The sequence below is a fragment of the Balaenoptera musculus genome, chromosome 11 (assembly GCF_009873245.2).
Source record: "Balaenoptera musculus isolate JJ_BM4_2016_0621 chromosome 11, mBalMus1.pri.v3, whole genome shotgun sequence".
Classification (NCBI taxonomy): domain Eukaryota; kingdom Metazoa; phylum Chordata; class Mammalia; order Artiodactyla; family Balaenopteridae; genus Balaenoptera; species Balaenoptera musculus.
The window spans coordinates 60,195,665-60,219,344 of record NC_045795.1 but is presented as its reverse complement, the minus strand read 5'-3'; the positions used below and the strand labels follow the sequence as shown (position 1 = coordinate 60,219,344).

The following is a 23,680-nucleotide window of genomic DNA, read 5'->3' as shown; positions in this document are numbered from 1 at the left end:
ACTTTTATATAGACAGCTCCCTTTAGCCTTTGTCCAATTACAAACTATCAAGCAAATTTGGTGCACAAACATCATAAAGAATCTGCCACACATCTTTTTATCAGAACAGGATGGTCTAGATTCTTGTTGCAAAATATGTGTGATGAAGCCCTTCTTGTTGAATGACTAACTTAATGAAAATACCATCTTTTCTCTTATCCTGATAAATATGTTGTTTACTCATCGATTCTTGGGTTGAGATAATTCACCTAGGACACTGTCATCTGAAGATTCTTAGTCTGAGAGTTTACTTATACAATCAATTCCATCATCATTGTTAGAGTCTGGGGAGCTGCTCTTCTCTTTAACTTCATCTTCTGAGTCATCTAATTGTGAAATGTTCTCTGTCTGTTTTATTCCTTTGCCATTATGAAAAATTTTGAATTCTCAACCATGAAAATTCAACCATGAGCTAAAAGCAGACTCAAAACGGTGATGATTTATTTTGATGTTGAATCATCCTTCTAGGTAATTCCATTCTTCTGTTTCATTATTCTAGTCTCTTTTTAGCATAATTGGAAATATTTGGTGAGTAATGATGAAAGATATTTCCCAGGATGATGAAACAGCAAAATATTTCAAAAGATAAGGAAAATGAGATCATAGAAATCCCTTCATGTGTCTTAGATTTATAAAAGGGTCCAAAGAACCCAGGTAGTAATTGCAAAATAGAATGAGTTTTATTTACAAAATTAGTACATTTTCTCTTTGTTCGTTGGGAGTCCTTCAAGAAAGAATAAAAGCCATGAAATACCAAGCCTTATAAATTGATAGAACAATTTAAAGAGGAAACTCAAAAACTAATACTGGGAAGATTGGTTCAGGATGGTGGAGTAGAAGGACGTGCACTCACTCCCTCTTGTGAGAGCACCAGAATCACAACTAACTGCTGAACAATTATCGACAGGAAGACACTGAAACTCACCAAAAAACATACCCCACATCCAAAGACAAAGGAGAAGATGCAAAGAGATGGTAGGAGGGGCACAATCACAATACAATCAAATCCCATAACTGCTGCGTGGGTGACTCACAAACTGGAGAACAATTATACCACAGAAGTCCTCCCACTGGAGTGAAGGTTCTGAGCCCCACGTCAGGCTTCCCGACCTGGGGGTCTGAAAACAGGAGGAGGAATTCCCAGAGAATCAGACTTTGAACACTAGCAGGATTTGATTGCAGGACTTCGACAGGACTGGGGGAAACAGAGACTCCACTCTTGAAGGGCACACACAAAGTTGTGTATGCATCAGGACCCAGGGGGAAGGAGCAGTGACCCCAGAGGAGAATGAACCAGACCTACCTGCTAGTGTTGGAGGGTCTCCTGCAGAGCTGGGGGGAGGCTGTGGCTCACTGCAGGGACAGGGACACTGGCAGTGGAAGTTCTGGGAAGTACTCCTTGGCGTGAGCCCTCCTGGAGTCTGCTATTAACCCCACCAAAGAGCCTGCAGGCTCCAGTACTGGGTCGCCTCAGTCCAAACAACCAACAGGAGGGAAGTCAGCCGCAGCCATCAGCAGACAAGCAGATTAAAGTTTTACTGAGCTCTGCCCACCAGAGCAACACCCAGCTCTACCCATCACCAGTCCCTCCCATCAGGAAGCTTGCACAAGCCTCTTAGATAGCCTCATCCACCAGAGGGCAGACAACAGAAGCAAGAAGAACTACAATCCTGCAGCCTGTGGAACAAAAACGACATCACAGAAAGATAGACAAGATGAAAAGGCAGAGGACTATGCACCAGATGAAGGAACAAGATAAAACCTCAGAAAAACAACTAAATGAAGTGGAGATAGGCAACCTTCCAGAAAAAGAATTCAGAATAATGATAGTGAAGATGATCCAGGACCTCGAAAGAAGAATGGAGGCAAAGATCAAGAAGATGCAAGAAATGTTTAACAAAGACCTAGAAGAATTAAAGAACAAACAAACAGAGATGAACAATACAATAACTGAAATGAAAACTACACTAGAAGGTATCAATAGCAGAATAACTGAGGCAGAAGAATGGATAAGTGACCTGGAAGACAAAATGGTGGAATTCACTGCCGTGGAACAGAATAAAGAAAAAAGAATGAAAAGAAATGAAGTCAGCCTAAGAGACCTCTGGGACAACATTAAATGCACCAACATTCGCATTATAGGGGTCCCAGAAGGAGAAGAGAGAGAGAAAGGACCAGAGAAAATATTTGAAGAGATTATAGTCGAAAACTTCCCTAACATGGGAAAGGAATTAGCCACCCAAGTCCAGGAAGTGAAGAGAGTCCCAAGCAGGATAAACCCAAAGAGAAACATGCCAAGACACATAGCAATTGAATTGACAAAATTTAAAGACAAAGAAAAATTATTAAAAGCAACAAGGGAAAAACGAAAAATAACATACAAGGGAACTCCCATAAGGTTAACAGCTGATTTCTCAGCAGACACTCTACAAGCCAGAAGGGAGCGGCATGATGTATTTAAAGTGATGAAAGGGAAGAACCTACAACCAAGATTACTCTACCCGGCAAGAATCTCATTCAGATTTGACGGAGAAATCAAAACCTTTACAGACAAGCAAAAGCTAAGAGAATTCAGCATCACCAAAACAGCTCTACAACAAATGCTAAAGGAACTTCTCTAAGTGAGAAACACAAGAGAAGAAAAGGACCTACAAAAACAAACCCCCAAAAATTAAGAAAATGGTCATAGGAACATACATATCGATAATTACCTTAAATGTGAATGGATTAAATGCTCCAACCAAAAGATACAGGCTCACTGAATGGATATGAAAACAAGACCCATATATACGCTGTCTACAAGAGACTCACTTCAGACCTAGGGACACATACAGACTGAAAGTGAGGGGATGGAAAAAGATATTCCATGCAAATGGAAATCAAAAGAAAGCTGGAGTAGCAATACTCATATCAGATAAAGTAGACTTTAAAATAAAGAATGTTACAAGAGACAAGGAAGGACACTACATAATGATCAAGGGATCAATCCAAGAAGAAGATATAACAATTATAAATATATATACACCCAACATAGGAGCACCTCAATACATAAGGCAAATGCTAACAGCTATAAAAGAAGAAATTGACAGTAACACAATAATAGTGGGGGACTTTAACACCTCACTTACACCAATGGACAGATCATCAGACAGAAAATTAATAAGGAAACACAAGCTTTAAATGACACAATAGACCAGGTAGATTTAATTGATATTCATAGGACATTCCATCCAAAAACAGCAGATTACACTTTCTTCTCAAGTGGGCATGGAACATTCTCCAGGATAGATCACATCTTGGGTCACAAATCAAGCCGCAGTAAATTTAAGAAAATTGAAATCATATAAAGCATCTTTTCTGACCACAACGCTATGAGATTAGAAATCAATTACAGGGGAAAAAAATGTAAAAAACACAAACACATGGAGGCTAAACAATACATTACTAAATAACCAAGAGATCACTGAAGAAATCAAAGAGGAAATCAAAAAATACCTAGAGACAAATGACAACAAAACATGACGATCCAAAACCTATGGGATGCAGCAAAAGCAGTTCTAAGAGGGAAGTTTATAGCAATACAATCCTACCTCAAGAAACAAGTAAAGTCTCAAATAAACAATATAACCTTATACCTAAAGGAACTAGAGACAGAAGAACAAACAAAACCCAAAGTTAGTAGAAGGAAAGAAATCATAAAGATCAGAGCAGAAATAAATGAAATAGAAACAAAGAAAACAATAGCAAAGATCAATAAAACTAAAAGCTGGTTCTTTGAGAAGATAAACAAAATTGATAAACCTTTAGCCAGACTCATCATGTAAAAGAGGGAGAGGACTCAAATCAATAAAATTAGAAATGAAAAATGAGAAGTTACAAAGGACACCACAGAAATACAAAGCATCCTAAGAGACTACTACAAGCAACTCTATGCCAATAAAATGGACAATCTGGAAGAAATGGACAAATTCTTACAAAGGTATAACCTTCCAAGACTGAACCAGCAAGAAATAGAAAATATGAACAGACCAATCACAAGAAATGAAATTGAAACTGATTAAAAATCTTCCAACAAACAAAAGTCCAGGACCAGATGGCTTCACAGGTGAATTCTATGAAACATTTAGAGAAGAGTTGACACCCATCCTTCTCAAACTCTTCCATAAAATTGCAGAGGAAGGAACGCTCCCAAACTCATTCTACGAGGCCACCATCACCCTGATACCAAAACCGGACAAAGATACTACAAAAAAAAGAAAATTACATACTAATATCACTGATGAATATAGATGCAAAACTCAACAAAATACTAGGAAAAAGAATCCACACATTAAAAGAATCATACACCATGATCAAGCGGGATTTATCCCAGGGATGCAAGGATTCTTCAATATATTGAAATCAATTAACAAAGTAAATAATAAAACCATATGATCATCTCAATAGATGCAGAAAAAGCTTTTGGCAAAATCCAACACCCATTTATGATAAAAACTCTCCAGAAAGTGGGCATAGAGGGAACCTACCTCAACATAATAAAGGCCATATATGACAAACCCACAGCAAACATCATTCTCAATGGTGAAAAACTGAAAGCATTTCAGGAACAAGACAAGGATGTCCATTCTCTCCACTATTATTCAACATAGTTTTGGACGTCCCAGCCATGGCAATCAAAAAAGAAAAAGAAATAAAAGGAATACAAATTGGAAAAGAGGAAGTAAAAGTGTCACTGTTTGCAGATGACATGATACTATACATAGAAAATCCTAAAGATGCCACCAGAAAACTAGTAGAACTAATCAATGCATTTGGTAAGGTTGCAGGATACAAAATTAATGCACAGAAATCTCTTGCATCCCTATACACTAACAACGAAAGATCAGAAAGAGAAATTAAGGAAACAATCCCATTTACCATCACATCAAAAAGAATAAAATACCTAGGAATAAACCTACCTAAGGAGGCAAAAGACCTGTCCTCAGAAAACTATAAGACACTGATGAAAGAAATCAAAGATGAAACAAACAGATGGAGAGATATACCATGTTCTTGGGTTGGAAGAATCAGTATTGTGAAAATGACTATATTACCCAAAGCAATCTACAGATTCAATGCAAGCCCTATCAAATTACCAATGGCACTTTTTACAGAATAGAACAAAAATATTTTTAATTTGTATGGAGACACGAAAGACCCCAAATAGCCAAAACAATCTTGAGGGAAAAAAACAGAGCTGGAGGAATCAGACTCCCTGACTTCAGACTATACTACAAAGCTACAATAATCAAGACAATATGGTACTGGCACAAAAACAGAAATATAGATCAATGGAACAAGATAGAAAGCCCAGAGATAAACCCACGCACCTATGGTCAACTAATCTATGACAAAGGAGGTGAGGATATACAATGGAGAAAAGACAGTCTCTTCAATAAGTGGTGCTGGGAAAACTGGACAGGTACATGTAAAAGAATGAAATTAGAACACTCCCTAACACCATACACAAAAATAAACTCAAAATGGATTAAAGACCTAAATGTAAGACCGGACACTATAAAACTCTTAGAGGAAGACATAGGAAGAACACTCTTTGACATAAATCACAGCAAGATCTTTTTTGACCCACCTCCTAGAGTAATGGAAATAAAAGCAAAAATAAACAAATGGGACCTAATGAAACTTCAAAGCTTTTGCACAGCAAAGGAAACTATAAACAAGATGAAAAGACAACCCTCACAATGGGAGAAAATATTTGCAAACGAATCAACAGACAAAAGATTAATCTCCAAAATATATAAACAGCTCATGCAGCTCAATATTAAAAAAACAAGCAGCCCAATCAAAAAATGGGCAGAAGACCTAAATAGACATTTCTCCAAAGAAGACATACAGATGGCCAAAAAGCACATGAAAAGCTGCTCAACGTCACTAATTATTAGAGAAATGCAAATCAAAACTACAATGAGGTATCACCTCACACTGGTTAGAATGGGCATCATCAGAAAATCTACAAACAACAAATGCTGGAGAGGGTGTGGAGAAAAGGGAACCCTCTTGCACTGTTTGTGGTGATGTAAATTGATACAGCCACTATGGAGAACAGTATGGAGGATTCTTAAAAAACTAAAACTAGAATTACCTTATGACCCAGCAATCCCACTACTGGGCATATACCCTGAGAAAACCATAATTCAAAAAGACACATGCACCCCAATGTTCATTGCAGCTCTATTTCCAATAGCCAGGACACGGAAGCAACCTAAATGCCCATTGACAGGCGAATGGATAAAGAAGATGTGGTACATATATACAATGGAATATTACTCAGCAGTAGAAAGGAACGAAATTGGGTCATTTGTAAAGATGTGGATGGACCCAGAGACTGTCATACAGAGTGAAGTAAGTCAGAAAGAGAAAAACAAATATCGTATATTAACGCATATATGTGGAATCTAGAAAAATGGTACAGGTCAACCGGTTTGCAGGGCAGAAAGAGAGACACGGATGTAGAGAAAAAAATATATGGACACCAAGGGGGGAAAGCGGGGGGTGGGGGGGTGGGATGAATTGGGAGATTGGGATTTACATATATACACTAATATGTATAACATAGATAACTAATAAGAACCTGCTTTAAGCACAGGGAGATCAGCTCGGTGCTTTGTGACCACCTAGAGGGGTGGGATAGGGAGAGTGGGAGGGAGATGCAAGAGGGAGGAGATATGGAGTATATGTATATGTATAGCTGATTCACTTTGTTATAAAGCAGAAACTAACACACCATTGTTAACCAATTATCCTCCAGTAAAGACGTAAAAAAAAAAAGGAACCTACTGTATAAAAAATTAAATAAAATAAAATTCAAAAAATACCACAAATTAGGTCCAGTGGATCCTAATGGTACTTTGAGGGTTATCTTGCTAAGATTCCATATATACCTGTCTAATATAAGGTGAAAAATAGAGTGAGAGTTAGAATGTCATGTCTTCCTGGACTTCCCCAGGCCTGGCCAGGGCTCTACTCATAGAGGGAGCTTCGGAGATAGTAGGAGCCAGAGATGTAATTGTGTAATTATCAAGGGAAGGGCACATAGTATTCCTTATGTATGCGCAAGGACCTTGCACCATCTCAAAATCTGTGATTTGCCTAGAATACCATTCTTTCCTCTCTCCCTTTTAGCTGGGTAACTGCTACACTTTGAATCTCCACTCAAACACCACCTCCACAAGCAAGCTTTCCCTGAGCCCCAGCCCTGCCATCCGGTGCCCCTTAGAGGGCTGTCAGAGCCTCCCTCCCCACCCACTGCTTCTGGGCACTTGTCAGGGTTTTAGTGTCTCCTCCACTAGGGGGCGGGCGGGGGTTTGCTCAGCTTTGCATCCTCAGCACCAGCACAGTGCTGACCCTAGTGGGCACTCAGTAAGTATTTTGCAAATGAAAAACACTGAAGTCACTTTTCTGAGTACAGGTGCTCACCTGCCAAATTTTTAACAAAGTGTTAAAATGCATGTGTTTGAAGAAGTAAAAATAATAAGTCCATCCATAGGGAAAGCAGATCAGGTAAGAGCTTCATTTTCCTGGATTGTCCTTTACTCAGGGATTATTGGGAACAACAAGCAACATGACTGTAGCAGAAGAGTCTTCAGCTCATGATTCTGGCTTTCATTTAGGTGTCGGGTGATTTATCAAAGACTGACATCTGCAATGAGGCTCGGCACCCACAGGCCAGCACAGACGCTGCAGAAGAGAAACGGACAAACAGGCTGTATGAGTTGGCAATGAAAATGAGTGAGAAGGAAACTTCCTCTGGGGAGGATCAGGAGTCCGAGCCCAAGACAGAGTCTGAGAACCAGAAGGAAAGTCTGTCCTCTGAAGACAACAGCCAGAGTGTCCAGGAAGAGCTGAAGAAGGTAAGCTCTGTGAAACCACCTGCAGATGGCTTGGTTTCTGCAGCTGGGGTGTGGGGGAAGGTTCTGCATTTGTGCAGAGATGTGCTGGGACCCCAAAGAGCACTCTCTAAAATGCCCATCCCTATGCACTTGGGAGAGCCCAAGAAAACTCTGCTTGATTAACGCTGAGTTATTCAATCAGGAAAATAGCACCGCGTGTCCTTGGAAGTCTCCCAAGACCTCTCATCTCCTATTCTTCATCAAGACAGCCCTTACATTTCGAGTCTATAATGTAGTACCCATGGTCTCTCTCATTGGTAAAGAACTGTGTTATTTCCCGCCCCACCCTCTCCCAAAGGAATGTTTCCTGTGGATTGAGAACATCTAGCCAATCCTCTTTTAGCCAATGATGACGCTTCATTTCATAGTATAAAGTCTTTGTGTTGAAAGTGGCCTTCTGGATCATTTATCTCTGCAGTTTTCAGATTTTGGCTTGTTTGACTCAGCCAGAAGGCTTTCTCAAACAAACCTTATATGGAATTCCAGTGCTTTAAACAGATAAAAGCACTGCTGCTCTGAGGGTCCCCAAAGCTCCAACCACCTGATCTTCAGTCCCACCGTCCTCCCTTCCTTCCCCCAAGCTGGCCACTGAGTTCCAAGGGACATTGTGTGAAAAGCACAGAAAATAGACCCTGCCTCTGGCAGAAAGCCTTTCTGCCCACCGTCCTCCAGCACGTGCCTGGGTTCCCACTACAGCTCCACCAAGTACGTTCACACTAGACTTGGCCCCCTGGTCAGGATATCCCTGCTGCCTCCAGTGGAAGGGGAAGAAGCTAGCATTTGTTCAGTGTCTCCTACATGCCTGGTGCTTTGCACATGTTAGTTCATTTAATATAAAACCTTTGAGGCAGACACAGACCCATGTTGCAGATGAGGAAACTGAGGCTAGTCACAAAGGTACTTACCCAAGGCCCACAGATAGTAAGTTTCAGAGCTGAGGCTGCATCACAAACCTGCTTAGCATCAAATCACAGGCTCCTTCCTTTACAGCAAGCTGCCTCTTCTGGAACTCAGATAAGGTCTTACCTGGTAACATCTAGACTTTGTACTTAGGATCAATTTTTTCCCTATTCTGAGAGTAGGCTATCTAAGCTAACAGGCTGCTGGTAACCCACGTGCATGGTGAATGAGCCCCCTTCATCTGCTCAACAGCCAAGCTGGGGTACTGTGCAGGAGCCTGGCCAACCCAGGAATGACCACAGGTGGTCCAGAGCAGGCCCCAAGGGAAGTGGGGACCGTCCTCCATGGCTGAGGCCCTGAACCTTCCAACACCTCAGACTCTGCCTTGCATTCATTCCCATCCCGGCCTCCATAACCATTGAATCCTCACTCATAAACCTGCCGGGTCCTTTGCCTGGGGATGGCGCACATCTCTTTCCCCCAGCATGTATGTGGGTGGAGAGCAGATCTTGGCCTTCACAGGCAGCCCTTCCCCAGGATACAGGCTCCGACCCATTGCCTCTTCAATGGTTATGGGCTCTGATCCTCTCTGTTACTTGAACCAATGGCCCATTACAGTCACATTTGTCTGCTAGAGCTGAGAGCCAGACGGTAACTGAAGAATATCACATTATTTCTTACAGCGGCTCCACATCCTACTGGCTTTGCTGCCTGGTGGTCCCAAGGCACCAAAAGCTCATGCTGTACCAGCGGCACGCCAGGCTGGGATGAGCCACGCGCACCCGCCCCTCATCAGCCTGCAGGCCTCACCTTCTGGAGGCACAGCCATCCGTCTGTACTGTGCTCTTCTGGGCAGAATGTGAACAGGGAAAGGCGGAAAATCCTGGGTGCTTGGCCAAGCCCTCCATCCTGCCCCCATCCTGCCCTGCACCCTCGCTGAGCAGGAAATTAGGGGAGGTGCTTTTATTCAAACTCCCCAATGTGTCAGTTTCTCCAAGTTTAAGTCCTTCCCACCACCGACCATGAATCAATGGATTAAATAGTCAACCAGATATCACTTGTGTATGTAAAAACCCAGATAGCAAACAAAAAGAGGTAATCAATATATCTTTCTCCATCAGGCATGGCTACTCTGCTTAAAGGAAAACAGAAATATACGTTCATCTATGGAAGATTATTTAGAAGCAGAAGGGTATAGAGATAGACTTCAGGATTAGACTGACTGTGAAACACATCCATGCAGTTTGCAAACTTTGGACTTTGGTTCTAAGCCAAGGCCATTTCTTGCCTGCTTCCTACACCCCGCCCCCTAGCTGCCCTCCTTGGCCCCTCCAATCCTTTCTCTGCTCAGCAGCTGGAGCTGCCCTGCGGCCCTTGAACTTGCTCCCAGCATGTCGACAAGCCCAAGTCTGGCTTGTTTTTATATAGATCCCTAAAAACCAGTCTAGGTCTTCGTTGTTGATTGGACAAACACATGTTGGCCTTGTCTGTAAAATGGGGATAATCATACCCCCTTATAGAGTTGGGAGGACTGAATTATGCAGCATAGAGGTAGCACACGGCCAGAGCCCAGCAAATATTAACAACCTCACAGCCCCTTTAACAACCTCAAGGAAAAGAAACTTCACTGTCGTGAAATAATGTCCCTGTGTTAGCACTGAGGGAACAGCTCAGTGCCTATGTCCCGTCCACACGTGCAGTGTCAAGCCAGAGGTCTGTAGCCACATTCGGTGCTTCACCATGCTCTGAAGAATGTAATGGGGAAAATACCACGTCAGAACCTCCCAGGTTCCCATCTTCGGGATCAGAGTAACTATGACTTCCCTTGTAATCCGACCACAACTAGTTTGTCCAGCACTCACACATGTACACACACACGCCATGGTTGGGGAGCGGATCTGGGCTAAAGAAACTGTTCCAGAAGCTGTTCGTGCTTGCCTTATCTCTTTACCGTGCTACTGCACACTGGCCCAAGGTCCATCTGCCTGGGGGCTCCCGACACAGCAGGAGCTCCTCTTCCTGTGCAGAAGGCAGGCTGGGAGTGAGAGAATAACACTCCCCTCCCCAGGAGCAGCCCTAACCAGTGACTGATGTGAAGAGTGTAAATACTCCACTCCTTTGCCTCCATTGGGGTGGTGACCCACAGCGTGTGTGCTACCCATTGATGCCCCGAGTTCCCCAGCAGATTTGGCTCTGGGCACCCGCAGTGAGGACCAGCTGGATCAGGCTGCCTTCTCTTCCCTGCCTTGCCCCACCCCCGCCTCCACTGGTTCCTGGGATCACTTCCCAAATAAACTCCATGCACTCGAATCCCTGTCTCAGGGTCTGCTTCTAGGGAAACCAGACTAAGACAGTAACCAAACAGGAAAACACGCAGAGTCCCGGTTCACAAACATTCACTGCAGTATTTGTGACTAAGCAGTGGAGAAATCCAAATGCCTAACTGGCTGCTAATGGCCTCTGCCTGACCACGAGGATCCCTTACACAGAGAGAGTTTTATCCAGACTTCACCATCCCTCCTGCCTCTATCGCAGGTTCTTCTCTCTGGGAGCCAAAGCAGAGGAATGTGCATATTCCCATAGACACAGGGACATCAGTGGCAGTTCAGTGTCCTTGGTATGACAACCCATGTAGGAATTAGGGCTTCACAATCTTGTCCAGCAGAAGAAGAACCATTTTAGAAACACGCTGTTTCTTGATGAGAGTCAGCCCTTTGCTGTAGGCAGACTTGTCCCTACAGTTGACTCACTTTGGCTGGGTGTTGGGGGCCCAATGATGATTCAAGGATGGTCACTGCCATCTGAATTTTAACTACCTGAAGAACCAGCTTGTAAAACTTGGGGCCAGCCCAGAAACCTGGATTCCTAGAGGGCCATGTTTTTAATTGAAGTCATCTTGGTTCCATTGAACCTCATGGTCAACCTTCCAAACCTTGGGATCCTTCAAGCCCGGGAATAAGCACTTGCTTCCCCTCTGCCACTGGGCCGGTGGCTGTGCCAATGGTTATGGAAGAAAGGCCTGGCTGAAGTGGTTCCTAGAACCATCTGCCCCTGGATATGCAGGTGCTGCATTCCTGAGAGAAGGACGCAAAGAAAGGTCAAGAACTCCTGGCCTGACTTTGGAGACTACATGCAGGGGCTGAATCTCCCACAAAACCCTATCTCCCCAAGCTTAGAGCAGTGATCCCCAAGGTCCCTGCTCGCTCCAAAATCCCATGGTTCTAGACATGTAAGGCATTAAATAGGTTTTTGTTTCCTGATATTAGTATCATTTTTGACACTATTTATATGACAAAAGGTGTCCTATGTGTCAAGCTTTTGGAACATGAGTGTTTGTTGAAGGCCCATATTAGTGAATTCTTGCATTATAGTCAAATTTGTACACGCAATGTCCTGAAAGCAAAGTGTCTTCGTTTATTAATTATCACAAAGCTCAATCATTGTGTCTTAGTTTCACAAGGGTGTCACAGACCAGCAGATATCTCCCATATTCATAGTTTCATGGAATAATTCTCCTCAAAGTACTGAGACTTCCCTAAAGTAATAAATGTCTTTCTCCTCAAATAAGAGACAGATTTGTGCATCTTCACACAGCTGCTCCCCATTTACTAGCATCAAGTCATATAGAAACACAGTACTAGTCAATGGATAAGCAGATTGATTGTTGTCTGAGAAAACCCAGAGCTGTGGGTTTCTGCAGTTTAATGTGCTTGTGAAAAACTTTTTGTCGATATCACAGGGTTAACATAAAATCAAGTATTGTAAAATGACTCACCATCCACATGAGGATTCAGTGTCTTTCACCCCAGGTAGTATCTTATTTGAGAAGCATGTCTCCATCTTCAGTTGGTGCTAAAGTTTCAATCCCCATTTATATCTTACAAGCTACACTGATCTCAGTAGGCCTTATGCCTGTTGCCTCTTCTAACTTTCTATTTAACTGCTGCGCTAGGAAAAAAGAGAAGCTTTAGCTGTCCACTTCGAGCTACAGCTCTTATCCACAGCGCTTGAACAGGTGAGGTTTCATTTTACTCCTGTTGTCACTGGCATCACTCATTCCCACACTTGTGTCCTGTGTGTTTGGGGGAGGGGCCTGCACGGCTGGGAAGAGAGTTCTGGGTTCTCTCCTGGATCACGAGGGCTTCAACAGGACATCTTCTTCTCTAGGCAAAAGATGAACTGAGCCCTCGAGAATTAATATACTCATAATGCTAATAGATAAAAAGGCAGTCTACATAAGCAGACAATTCACCAAAAGCAAAAACAAAAAAAGAAGAATGTAAATGACCAATAAGCATATGAAAAAATATTCAACTTTAATTGTATCTCAGCTGTATTCAATACAACACCTAGCCCAGAACTTGGCATATGGTTTGCACAGTCATTTTTTCCATTCAACAAAAGCACATTGAGGCACTGGGAAGACAGCCATGAACAGGGCAAAGTTTATCATTTGTTCACACAAGCAATAAAAATGCAAATTGAAATAATGAAATGCCACTTTGCCTAACAAATTGGATGGTTAAAAAGAACGATAATCAATGTTGGTAAGAGTTCAGGGAAATAGGCAGTCTAATACCCACAAAGTAGCACATATTAGCACACTGGTGACTTGGTAACTCTAAGCAATCAAAGTGTGCATGCCCTTTGATCCAGCAAATAAGCTTTCAATCATTTATCCTAAGGAATAACTGGACAAGCAGCCAAGGGTATATCACAATGCAGTTCATCAAGTGTTATATTTTTATACTAGGAAAACTTTGAAACAACCTAAGTGTCCAACAATAAGGAGCTCTTGGGGAAATGGAGGGGATGAGGTCCAGAAAACAGATGGGGCATTGGCATAGGAATGGCAAAGACAGAATAGTCCAGATACAAGTAAGTGGGTAAATTTGATGTTTAGGAAGATGAAGAGAGTTTGTTTTATGTTCTATGCTTCACCCCCCTCCGCCCCTCTGTTACCCAACCAAACTTGGGTCTGCTCGCCTGGGCACAGTAAAGCCAATCTACTGACACTGGGTTGTGGTGAAAGAAAATGTAGTGTTTATTGCAGGGCACCAAGCAAGATTGGGGATGGCTAATGCTCAAGAGGCCGGAACCCCTGATGGCTTTCACGGAAAGGTTTTTAAAGATAGGGTGAGTGAGAGGGTTGCAGGGCACATGATCAGCTTGTGTACATTATTCTGATTGGTTGGTAGTGAGGTAATGGGGAGTCAACATCATCAACCTTCTGGTTCCAACCTGTCTGGGGCCTGCCTATATGCTGGTGGTCAGCATGCAGTTAATGTTTTCCACCTGCGGGGGTTTCAGTATTTGCAAAACAGCTCAAAGGATATGGCTCAGAATGTTATCTTATAGCGCTTGAGAGGAACTAAAGGTATTTGACTTTGTTTAATGGCTAAACTATTATTATTTTGTCTTGCTTGACTGTTTTCCTTTGTTTCTGCATTTTCTCACTTCTAAATTTATTAAATTTATTCTTTGGAACTCGGGGATGGCCTAGGAGGCTAAAGTCTTTCTACAAACAAGAGGCAGGCAGAGGACATGGGCGCAGGGGGTGGTCTGTCCTGGAAAGGCCCCATAAGGTCCTGCTTGGTTACATCTCTAGCTTTCTGAACTAGAAGGCAAGTTTGCCTTCTGAAAGTGAGGGGATAGTGAAATTTGAGTGTCAGGATTGTGGAGCGGGTTTGAAATAGCTATTGCATAGAATGAGAGAAAAATGTGTGCAGAAATATAAAGGATCCCCAGGGTAAGGTCAGAGATCACAAACATTTACCTGAGATAAAAAGAACCTGTAAAAGAATACAGCAACTATGCACACTACTATATATAAAATAGATAAAAGACCTATGGTATAGCACAGGGAACTATATTCAATATCTTATAATAACCTATAAGGGAAAAGAATCTGAAAAGAATATATAGATAGATACATAAAACTGAATCGCTTTGCTGTACACCTGAAACTAGCATAACATCGTAAATCAACTTCAATTTAAAAAAAAAGAAAAGAATACAGCAACTTTGAATGCAAATAAATGCAAAATAAAAATTCATTCTATTCAAAGAAAAGGTCTAGTAGTAGCAGGTCTATTCATGAATCCATATCATTCGGCACAATTACACAATACAGCTCAATAGGTTCTGGGATTTACATTAGAACTCCCCATTTCATAACTAAAATATATAGATGAATCTCAAGCCAGACTGGAGGAGTGGGGAGATAAAATGAAAATTAATTCCAACCATAATAGGAACAAAAAAATGTGAAATTAAAGCTTAACAAGAAAACTGCAGATCTCTAAGAAACCTACCAGTTTTGCTGGTAGGAAAAACAGTGTAAAGAATTCTTCCAAAATGAGGGTAGACATTTACTGTAATTTAAATCAAAATCTGAACCAGAAGTTTTTTTAACTTTTCAAAAGGATTCAAAAAATCACCTGATAAAGTCAAGAATAACTTAGAAATGCTTAGAAAAAATAAAAGAAATGAAGAGGACCTATCTATTAAGATAGTACATCATGTTTTAAAGGCAGAGTAATTAAATTTGTGAGATATTGATAAAGGATGCAATGAAATATTCCAGAAGTATGCCCTAGAATATACTTAATTTAACTCACAATTGATCTCATAATTACCACCCACCTCTCACCCCTGGTTGGGAAGAGATCATTTTTTAATAAATGTGTTGAGACGTATGTGCACTTGTTCTTTTGGGGGAAGGGATGTGGCAAGAGAGGAAGGTCCTTAATGTTCTCTCCAACAAAGGAATGAATGGCTCCCCAAGGTTTGCAGGGCCAGCAATACGTACAGGAGACAATAAGGAAAAGATGCCAACTTCCCATGAGAGGTAGTGGCACAAGTTCTGGAGTTTGAATCCTTGTTCAATCCTTGTTACAAATAATTGTTGAACTATTCTAAGAGCTGTAATACAGTAGGAACCAGAGAGAAAAGGTCCCTGCTCTCGTGGAATTTACCCACTGCTGGGGGCAACAGCTGATAAGTATGTAAACACATACAGGGGAAGAGGTTCTTAGTGATCAGTGCTAAGGAGATTCAGCAGGATACTCGTGGATGGAGTTGGAAGGAGTATGAGTCATGGATGGTCCAGACTTTTCTGACCAACTCTGTTTTCCACTGAAACCCGAAAGACACAAAGGGAAAAGTCAGGCAAAGATCTAAAGGAAGGGCTTTCCAGGCAGAGAAAAACATGCAAGGCCTTAAGGTGGAAATGACCTTGACAAGTTCAAGGAACGGCTTAAAGAGCTAGGGTAGCTGGGGCAATGTGGCCAAGGAGAGAGGGCTTGGAGAAGTGAGAGAGGGAGGGGCCAGAGCAAGCCAGCGGTGTGGGCCATGCAGAGAACTTTGGCTTCTATTCTGTGTGAGATGGGAAGAACCTGGAAAGGTTTCAGCAGAGACATAACAAGGAGGGCCTTACATTTATCAAGATCACCCTGGTTGCCATGTGCTACCCTCCTTTCCAAGTGAACGTGGAAGGTGGTTTCCTATGTCATTGGGCTACTACAGAGCTGAGCACGTACCCTGGCAGAGCCCTGGTTACCGCCAACAGTGGGGAAGCGTGTCCAGTGAGTATCAGGAAATAATTTTCTGAGGAACAGCCAGTATGCGAAAGCAAAAGAGATTGACAACCATGATCACCTCCTCTGCCAGGACAGGAAGTCCTGCCTGCCCTACACCTGCCCGGGCAGGTATGGTCAAAGGCAGTGGCCCCAGCATTCCCCTCCTCTCTCACCATCACCAGGTCCTGCAGTGGCCTTGCTCAGGTGCCTACATCAAACAACAGGGACTCCACCAAGGAAAGGAAAGAAAATGACCATGGGGAAACATACAGACCAGTGGGTTTAATTCTGGAACTAAACTAAATGTGCAAATAGCACATTTAAAAAAATTCATTTCGGGCTTCCCTGGTGGCACAGTGGTTAAGAATCTGCCTGCCAATGCAGGGGACACGGGTTCATTCCCTGGTCCGGGAAGATCCCACGTGCTGCAGAGCAACTGAGCCCATGCACCACAGCTACTGAGCCCACACGCTGCAACTACTGAAGCCCGTGCCCCCTAGAGCCCATGCTCCGCAACAAGAGAAGCCACCGCAGTGAGAAGCCTGCGCACCTCAACAAAGAGTAGCCCCCGCTTGCCGCAACTAGAGAAAGCGCGCATGCAGCAACGAAGACCCAACTCAGCCAAAAATAAAATAAATGAAATAAATAAATTTTTAAAAAATTCATTTCAATTATCACAATTTTTAAAAATCTTATTTCTTTCATAGGTGGCTTTGACCATCAAAATCTAAATGATTTAAGAACCCAAACATTCCTAGAGGTTCATTCTCTGATCTCCATTACATTTCATGTTTCAGTTTATTACATATGCTAATTTATTAGGTTCATGCTCCAATTTCTTTCCACAATTCTGTGCCACCTTCTTTCAAGTCAGTCGTTGGGGACGTGAGTCTGTTCGTGGAGAATGTATTTTGACGGGTTGTAGAGGCTTCGCCGGAGCGCCTTATGTTTCATGAGAACTGAAACATATTTGCATTGAATTTTTCTAGCAGATTTCTGTCAACTATTTAGGAGGACATATGGAGTTTCTTTTCTTACCTTTGAGAAGGAAAAAAATACATGAAATCAGGGCATTTGGACAAATATCCTTGCTTGCTCTGGCGGTTTGATAGAAGCATTTCACAAAGCCAAGGTAGCATCTGTAATGTGGGACAGAAAAGTAATGAGCGGGCTGTGAAGTCTGGATCACACTTAGAGCAGATTTCCTCAGAGACCACATTCTTGTTCACTCTGTTTTTGGCGGCTCCATCTCAGGTAGGCTCAGTAAGGCTCAGAACAGGAGCTGGTCGCTTGGGAGATCTCAAGCTCTGTTGTGTGGCTTGGTCATTGGTGTACAAATCAGCGAGCTTGTTCTGATTGATGTCACTTGGTGGAGGCTACAGGCCCTTCTCTCGCTGATCTGTTGTTCATGGATCTGATTATTCAGTTAGATTCTGTTCTTCCATCACTTTCTGCAGTCCACTGGGTCCCAGGAATTACGCAGGTGGAGGAGGTGATGTGGCAGGTGGGAAGGAGTGTGGACCTTGAAGACCAAAGTCTCTGGGTTCAAATCTCAGCTGTGCATCTTCTTCCTTGAGCCGCAGTTTCTTCATCTCTCAAGATGGGATGAAAACAGCCACCACGTCAGGTTGTGATGAGGGTTACACAAAATCACGAGAAGCCTGGGGTCAGACCCGGCATAGGAAGGACTCACATTAACACTGAGCTGGCTTCCTTCCTTCCTCTCTTCCTCCCTAAAGGGCTCTCTCAGGAGCAAGGTGTCCCAGGAGAGAAGGTGAGGCCCCGTACACATTTTACGCAACTTGAACATTGAAAGACTTTTCTCCTCTGCCTGTAATTCCTGCATGGGAGCCAACATGTCTTCAGAAGACTCTGTTAAAAAAAGTTCTTTCTGTTTCCTGTGCTTCCAGACTGACCCCAAAGTCACACATTAACGGAACCTGCTTGCCCCTCTGCAGGTCCACAGCCTGTGGCTCCCAGTGCAGGGCAGGACCTGTTTTCTGCTACCTGGGTCTCCCTGCCCTTCTCCTGTCTCTGCTCTCTGAGGACAGAGACCCAGGCTTACTCACTTTGCATCCCCTGCAGGGCCCAGTGCAGTGCCGGACATAGAGCAGATGCTTCCTGAAGGCTTGAATTAAATTAGTGATGATGGGAAATAGTACATGATGTTTGAGGGCCTGGCTTGTTCGGTTGCCCAGCTAGGCAATGGCATACCTTATTTTTGTTGCCCATCAGTATGTATGGTTCAGTATGCTCCCTACTGGGAAACGGAGGGTCCTGCGTGCGTGCGTGCATGCGTGCCTGTCTGAGTGTCAGTGTCAGGTTGTTTACTGTCATTTCTCAGGACAAACCATTCTGTATTCTGATATTGTGTCTTCCATTTTTGGTGTTAAGGTATCCCTTCTTTATGACATTATGGTGAAGCCGGACAGTAGTAGACCATGGTGGCTTTTTTTTTTTAAATATTGTTACTTAGCAAGAGAAAAAAACTGGGAAACAGCAGCAAAGTTTAACTTTTTTTTTTTGGTTAAAAAATAGTAAAAAGCATCCTTCAAAACACCAAGTAGTCAAGGAAAGTTGTTTCAAGAACACAGTACAGGACTTCCCTGGTGGTGCAGTGGTTAAGAATCCACCTGCCAACGCAGGGGACACAGGTTCGATCCCTGGTCCAGAAAGATCCCACATGCCGCGGAGCTACTGAACCCACACGCTGCAACTACAGTAGCCATAGCTACTGAACCCACACGCTGCAACTACTGAAGCCCGTGCCCCCTAGAGCCCGTGCTCCACAACAAGAGAAGCCACCGCAATGAGAAGCCTGCGCACCACAACGAAGAGCAGCCCCCGCTCGCCGCAACTAGAGAAAGCCCGCATGCAGCAACGAAGACCCAACACGGCCAAAAAGAAAAAAAAAAAAAATAGAACACAGTACATAATAAAAGGTGTCTAAGCTACTGGCCATCACCAGTAATGTGCCCATCTTGAGCCAGTAGGGCAGATGGGAGAGTTTTGAGGACAGGTGGACAGCTCTGGACCCAAACACTGTGGACACTTGGCATATGCTGACTAATTTCATCTTCTCAACAACCCCTTGAGCTAGATGGTGTTACCTCCATTTCATAGCTGAGGCTCAGAGAGATTAAGTTATTTCCCCCAAATCTACACAGAGTAACCTGAATTTCCCAAGCCTCATGATCTGGTGTGTACAATGAGGAGGACACCTTAGCATCCGTCCCCACTAGGAAACCACAAGACCAGAGCATCCACCCACCCCCACCGTCTCCCTCCATTATCTGGGGGAATCTAGGGGAAAGATCTCCCACATGTTCACAACCAGCCCTTTTATAGGGGCCTGCTCAGGGCCTTCACCAGGCGGCTGCTGCCCAGATCCACCCTAGGAACCAGCCCTGCCCAGGTGCCTCCTCCATAGAGGCTCCAGATTAGCAAGACCAGGGCCAATTTATGACTTTTGTGGGCCCAAGCACTTTTGCCTTTGTGGACCCTTTCCTCCACAAAAAACCATTTAAAATCATATTTTACAATTGTGTTGGTATAAAGATTAATATTATGTATTAAAACATGTGCCTGGACCTAATAGTTCATTTTTCCTTATGATTTTAAAAGAAATTAAGACATTTTCATGGACCCCCTAAAAGAATGGTGGGCCCTAGGCTCCATGCCTGCTGAGCCCGATGGGTAAGGAGCCCCTTTGCAAGACCCTGCTGATGTGGCAGTCCCCTCGCCACTGCCCTCCCTGCTTCATAGATTGACCCATGGACCTCAAAGCATACTGCCTGCTTCTAAATCTCACAAAAACCCTAATGTCAACGTCCCTTCAGCTTCTATCTGTTTAGGTCTTATTATAGGTGTCAGAACAATCCCCGAGGTGGAACTGGGAAATTCCCTCTTCTGCCCCAGAAACCTGTACACATCATTTAATCCTCAAAGCTTTATCCCACGTTGTATCAGGTTCTGTCATATCAAGACTTATATCAAGTCACATAAATAGATACCCCAGGCCTCTGTCACAGCCCTGGTTCATCACACATAGCCAGATACTGAATCTGTTTTGGCACCGCTGAGACTGGCAGACACATGTGCACGCACATGCCCAAGGGTAGAGAGGGGTCTGGGATCAGGCCTCTGTTATTCCACTGTGTTCTCTTCCTATTAAGCCAGGCAGCTAATGAGCCCCTGCTGCTCACATGTTCACAAGCTTGAGCCATTCTGGTAAGCAGCAGTCCCGCTTATTCCAGCTTGAAATGAGTTTGCATTTCTTTGTCCAACACAAAGCTTTGAAATGAATGACGACACTGGAAAATTATCGGGAGAATTTGCGAGGATTGCAAATAAGCAGGTATATCTAGTGTTTAGGATGGAAATATTTTCTTCTTTTGAATTCTAGGGACTCAGAATCTCCCCCTGGCAACACTTTGCATGCTGCATGTCTTTGCAAAACAGTTTATAAGGAAGAGTAAATGGAGGAAGAATTTGTTTCTAGCAACATGTGTTTATAGGAAGAGAAAGGGCATGGCTACAGGATGGAGAGATTGCTCGGGCTCAAGTTTGTGGGTAGTGAGACAAAAAGTAAAGGAGTCTGCTCTGCCCTGCAGTCCCTAGAAAGAAGAGAAAAGATACAGGTGGGATTTTGACGTGGGTCCTGACCTGGTCTTCTTTCTCAGGTCCATTGACGTGGCCACTGTGGCAGGCCCCCACCTCGGAGGGGTACATCACCTCCTTAAAGGTCTGCATTGGTCCTGTTGTTCGTTACAGTCTGGCAGGAAGCTGAGTCTTTGTTGAGGTTGACGCTTGTTTCTCTGCCTCACTGCTGAGCGATGGAGGAAACACTGGAGGTTTCTCATCACCTTCTGTACCCTGAGCGTGGACTCTTGGTTCCAGCCCGGTGATTGTAAAGTTGACATAATGGATTTGATGTTCCACAGGGGATGTGACACAGACCGGACCCTAGAGGTGGACACTCAGGCTCTCAGTGGTGACCATGCGTGGTCGGGAGGTCGAGGAGTGTCAGTGTGTCAGAACAAATACATCCCCAGGGCGTATCAACAGCTGAAAGCTCCTCCTCCACCCTGGAGAAGCCACACTGGCTACGCTGGGCATTTTGAAAGGGAGTCATGCATGTACCCGGCACTTAATAAATTTGTTGTTTAATTTGTGTTTCTTTGATCACTAGAAGGTTGAATTTGGTTACTGCATGAGTCCACTGGCCATTTTCATTCCATCATCCGTGGGGCCCTTGGCCACGAGTGTCTTTGTGGCCAACCTTCCTGTTCTGCAACAGCCCCTATTCTGTCAGCTGATTTTCTTCACACTTTCAGGTCTCCCTTATTTGATACCATGGACCTGTCACATTTGATCCATCTTATAATTAACATCTGGAGTAACGTCGGCTGCCATCATAGAGAGCTCTTTCTGGCTCTGGAATCGTGCTTTGTTTGTGCCATTCAGCTCAGGTCTCTGGAGCTATAAGCAATAAAGCAGGAAGGCTCCTGTAGATTTTCATTTCTCCCACACACAGGGCTCCCTGCCAGCACCTCTGAATCCTCACCAGCTTTCTATCTGAACAAAACCCTGTCCCGTGCTAAATATAGCTTTATTTCACACAATTGTAGAAGGTACTTTCTACTTTTAAATCTAGACTGGGCAGGGAACAGGACATTTATGTAACAAGTTGGTGTTAACCCTGTGACAAACCTTCTAATCGCTTACTGGCCTAGTGAGTAAGCTAAGGAACAAGGAGGTTGGGTGCCCTGCTCCTGTTACACAGCTAATCAAATCCCAGTTATCGTCACTTCCAGCAGGTGCCGTGTCCACTCCCGCGCTCACATCCAAGCAAGCCCGCAACACTCCTGTAGAACACGCAAGAACCACCTGGTTCCCTAGAGGTGGGATTAATTCCCTGCAAGTGTTTGTGGGTTCCGGTTTGTGTTTCACAATGGAGGGCAGAACTGGGACACCAACCAACCAGAGAGATCTTGTCCAGTTTCCATATAATTTTTTTCAGTCACTTCCCCAGCTGGAAGCTGGTTCCCTTCTGAAGGGGACCACAGACCTTCCAAGTGAAGCTGTGGTGCTCTCCACAGACCAACTGCTGGGGACTGCTCACTCTCACTTAATGACAAGTGCAAATACCTTCAGGGGTCAGGAAAGTATGTCACCGTGTCAAGTGGCTGGGGTAGAGCTAAAGGCACACTGTGAGGGCAGGGACTTCATCCACTGTTCACTGCTTATCCCAGCACCTGGAGCAGAGCCTGCGAACCACAGTTCCCCAATAAGATATGTATTCAATAGAATGAATGGTGGGGACTGCAGAGAACTGGGAAGTGCTTATCTCACAGAAGGCATTCTTGTCAAAAAAGCATGCCTCTAGGCAATATTTGGCTTCCAGCTGGCAACTCCTAGGATTGAATAAACAAGGCTATTTCTGGACGGAAAGGAACAATGACTGCCAAGCAACACTGATGTCCAGCTTATCGCTTTGATATTATATGTTCAGTTGGAGTCAAGATGCAGATAACTCTTTCTGTTTAAACACCTCTGAAGTCCTTCCCATTAATAACATTGGCCCCTTAATGACCCTGGACCAATTGGAGATGTGTGTAAATGTTAACATTTGCCCTTCCATCGCGCTGTGGTCTAACCGTTTTTCCGGAATCCCTTAGTCATACGTCTTCCTTTTCAAAAGATGTACAAAGGCACCTCTTCTATCAAACAAAAGGCAGACTTTCTAAATACAAGCTTTGTTTACTAAGATAAGGGTACCAAACCTGCTTTCATACATACAACGTTGCCTTTTCTAAAATGGACTTAAGCAAACAGTGGCAGCTATTTCTTGCCAAAAACATTTTGAGTCCAATTCATCTCCAAAACCTGCCACATCGAGTTACAGGATTCTAGACAATGGCGGACAGCCTCTGCAAGTTTTTCCTAAGGTAAAGAGTTGGCTTGGCTCTCCCTTGGACATTTCCCTTATTCTGGTGGGTCTGCGTCACCTTCCTCCATCTTATTTTCCTGATAATCCAGACCCATTTTTTTGGTATGTAGCAAACTCCCTTGAACCAAAAGAAGCATAACTCTTGGGTGAGTCAAGCAGCTACTGTGAAACAGACAGGCTGCACAGGAGCCCTCTGAGCACATGTGCCCTAACCCTAGGATGACTGACCGGTGCCAGGATGAGCCCCTAGGATGAGACCA

General features: G+C 43.7%; 1 protein-coding gene across 3 annotated transcripts in view; it reads left to right on the top strand.

The window, feature by feature from the left end:
* LOC118904523 (myosin VIIA and Rab interacting protein) overlaps positions 1 to 23,680 on the top strand; it is a 222,422-nt gene that overhangs the window by 177,844 nt on the left and 20,898 nt on the right. For all 3 annotated transcript variants that reach the window (XM_036870745.1, XM_036870744.1, XM_036870746.1), the window contains one exon: positions 7,710 to 7,949. In XM_036870745.1, the coding sequence (XP_036726640.1) occupies positions 7,710 to 7,949 (240 nt within the window). The remainder of the gene's footprint in view (positions 1 to 7,709; positions 7,950 to 23,680) is intronic.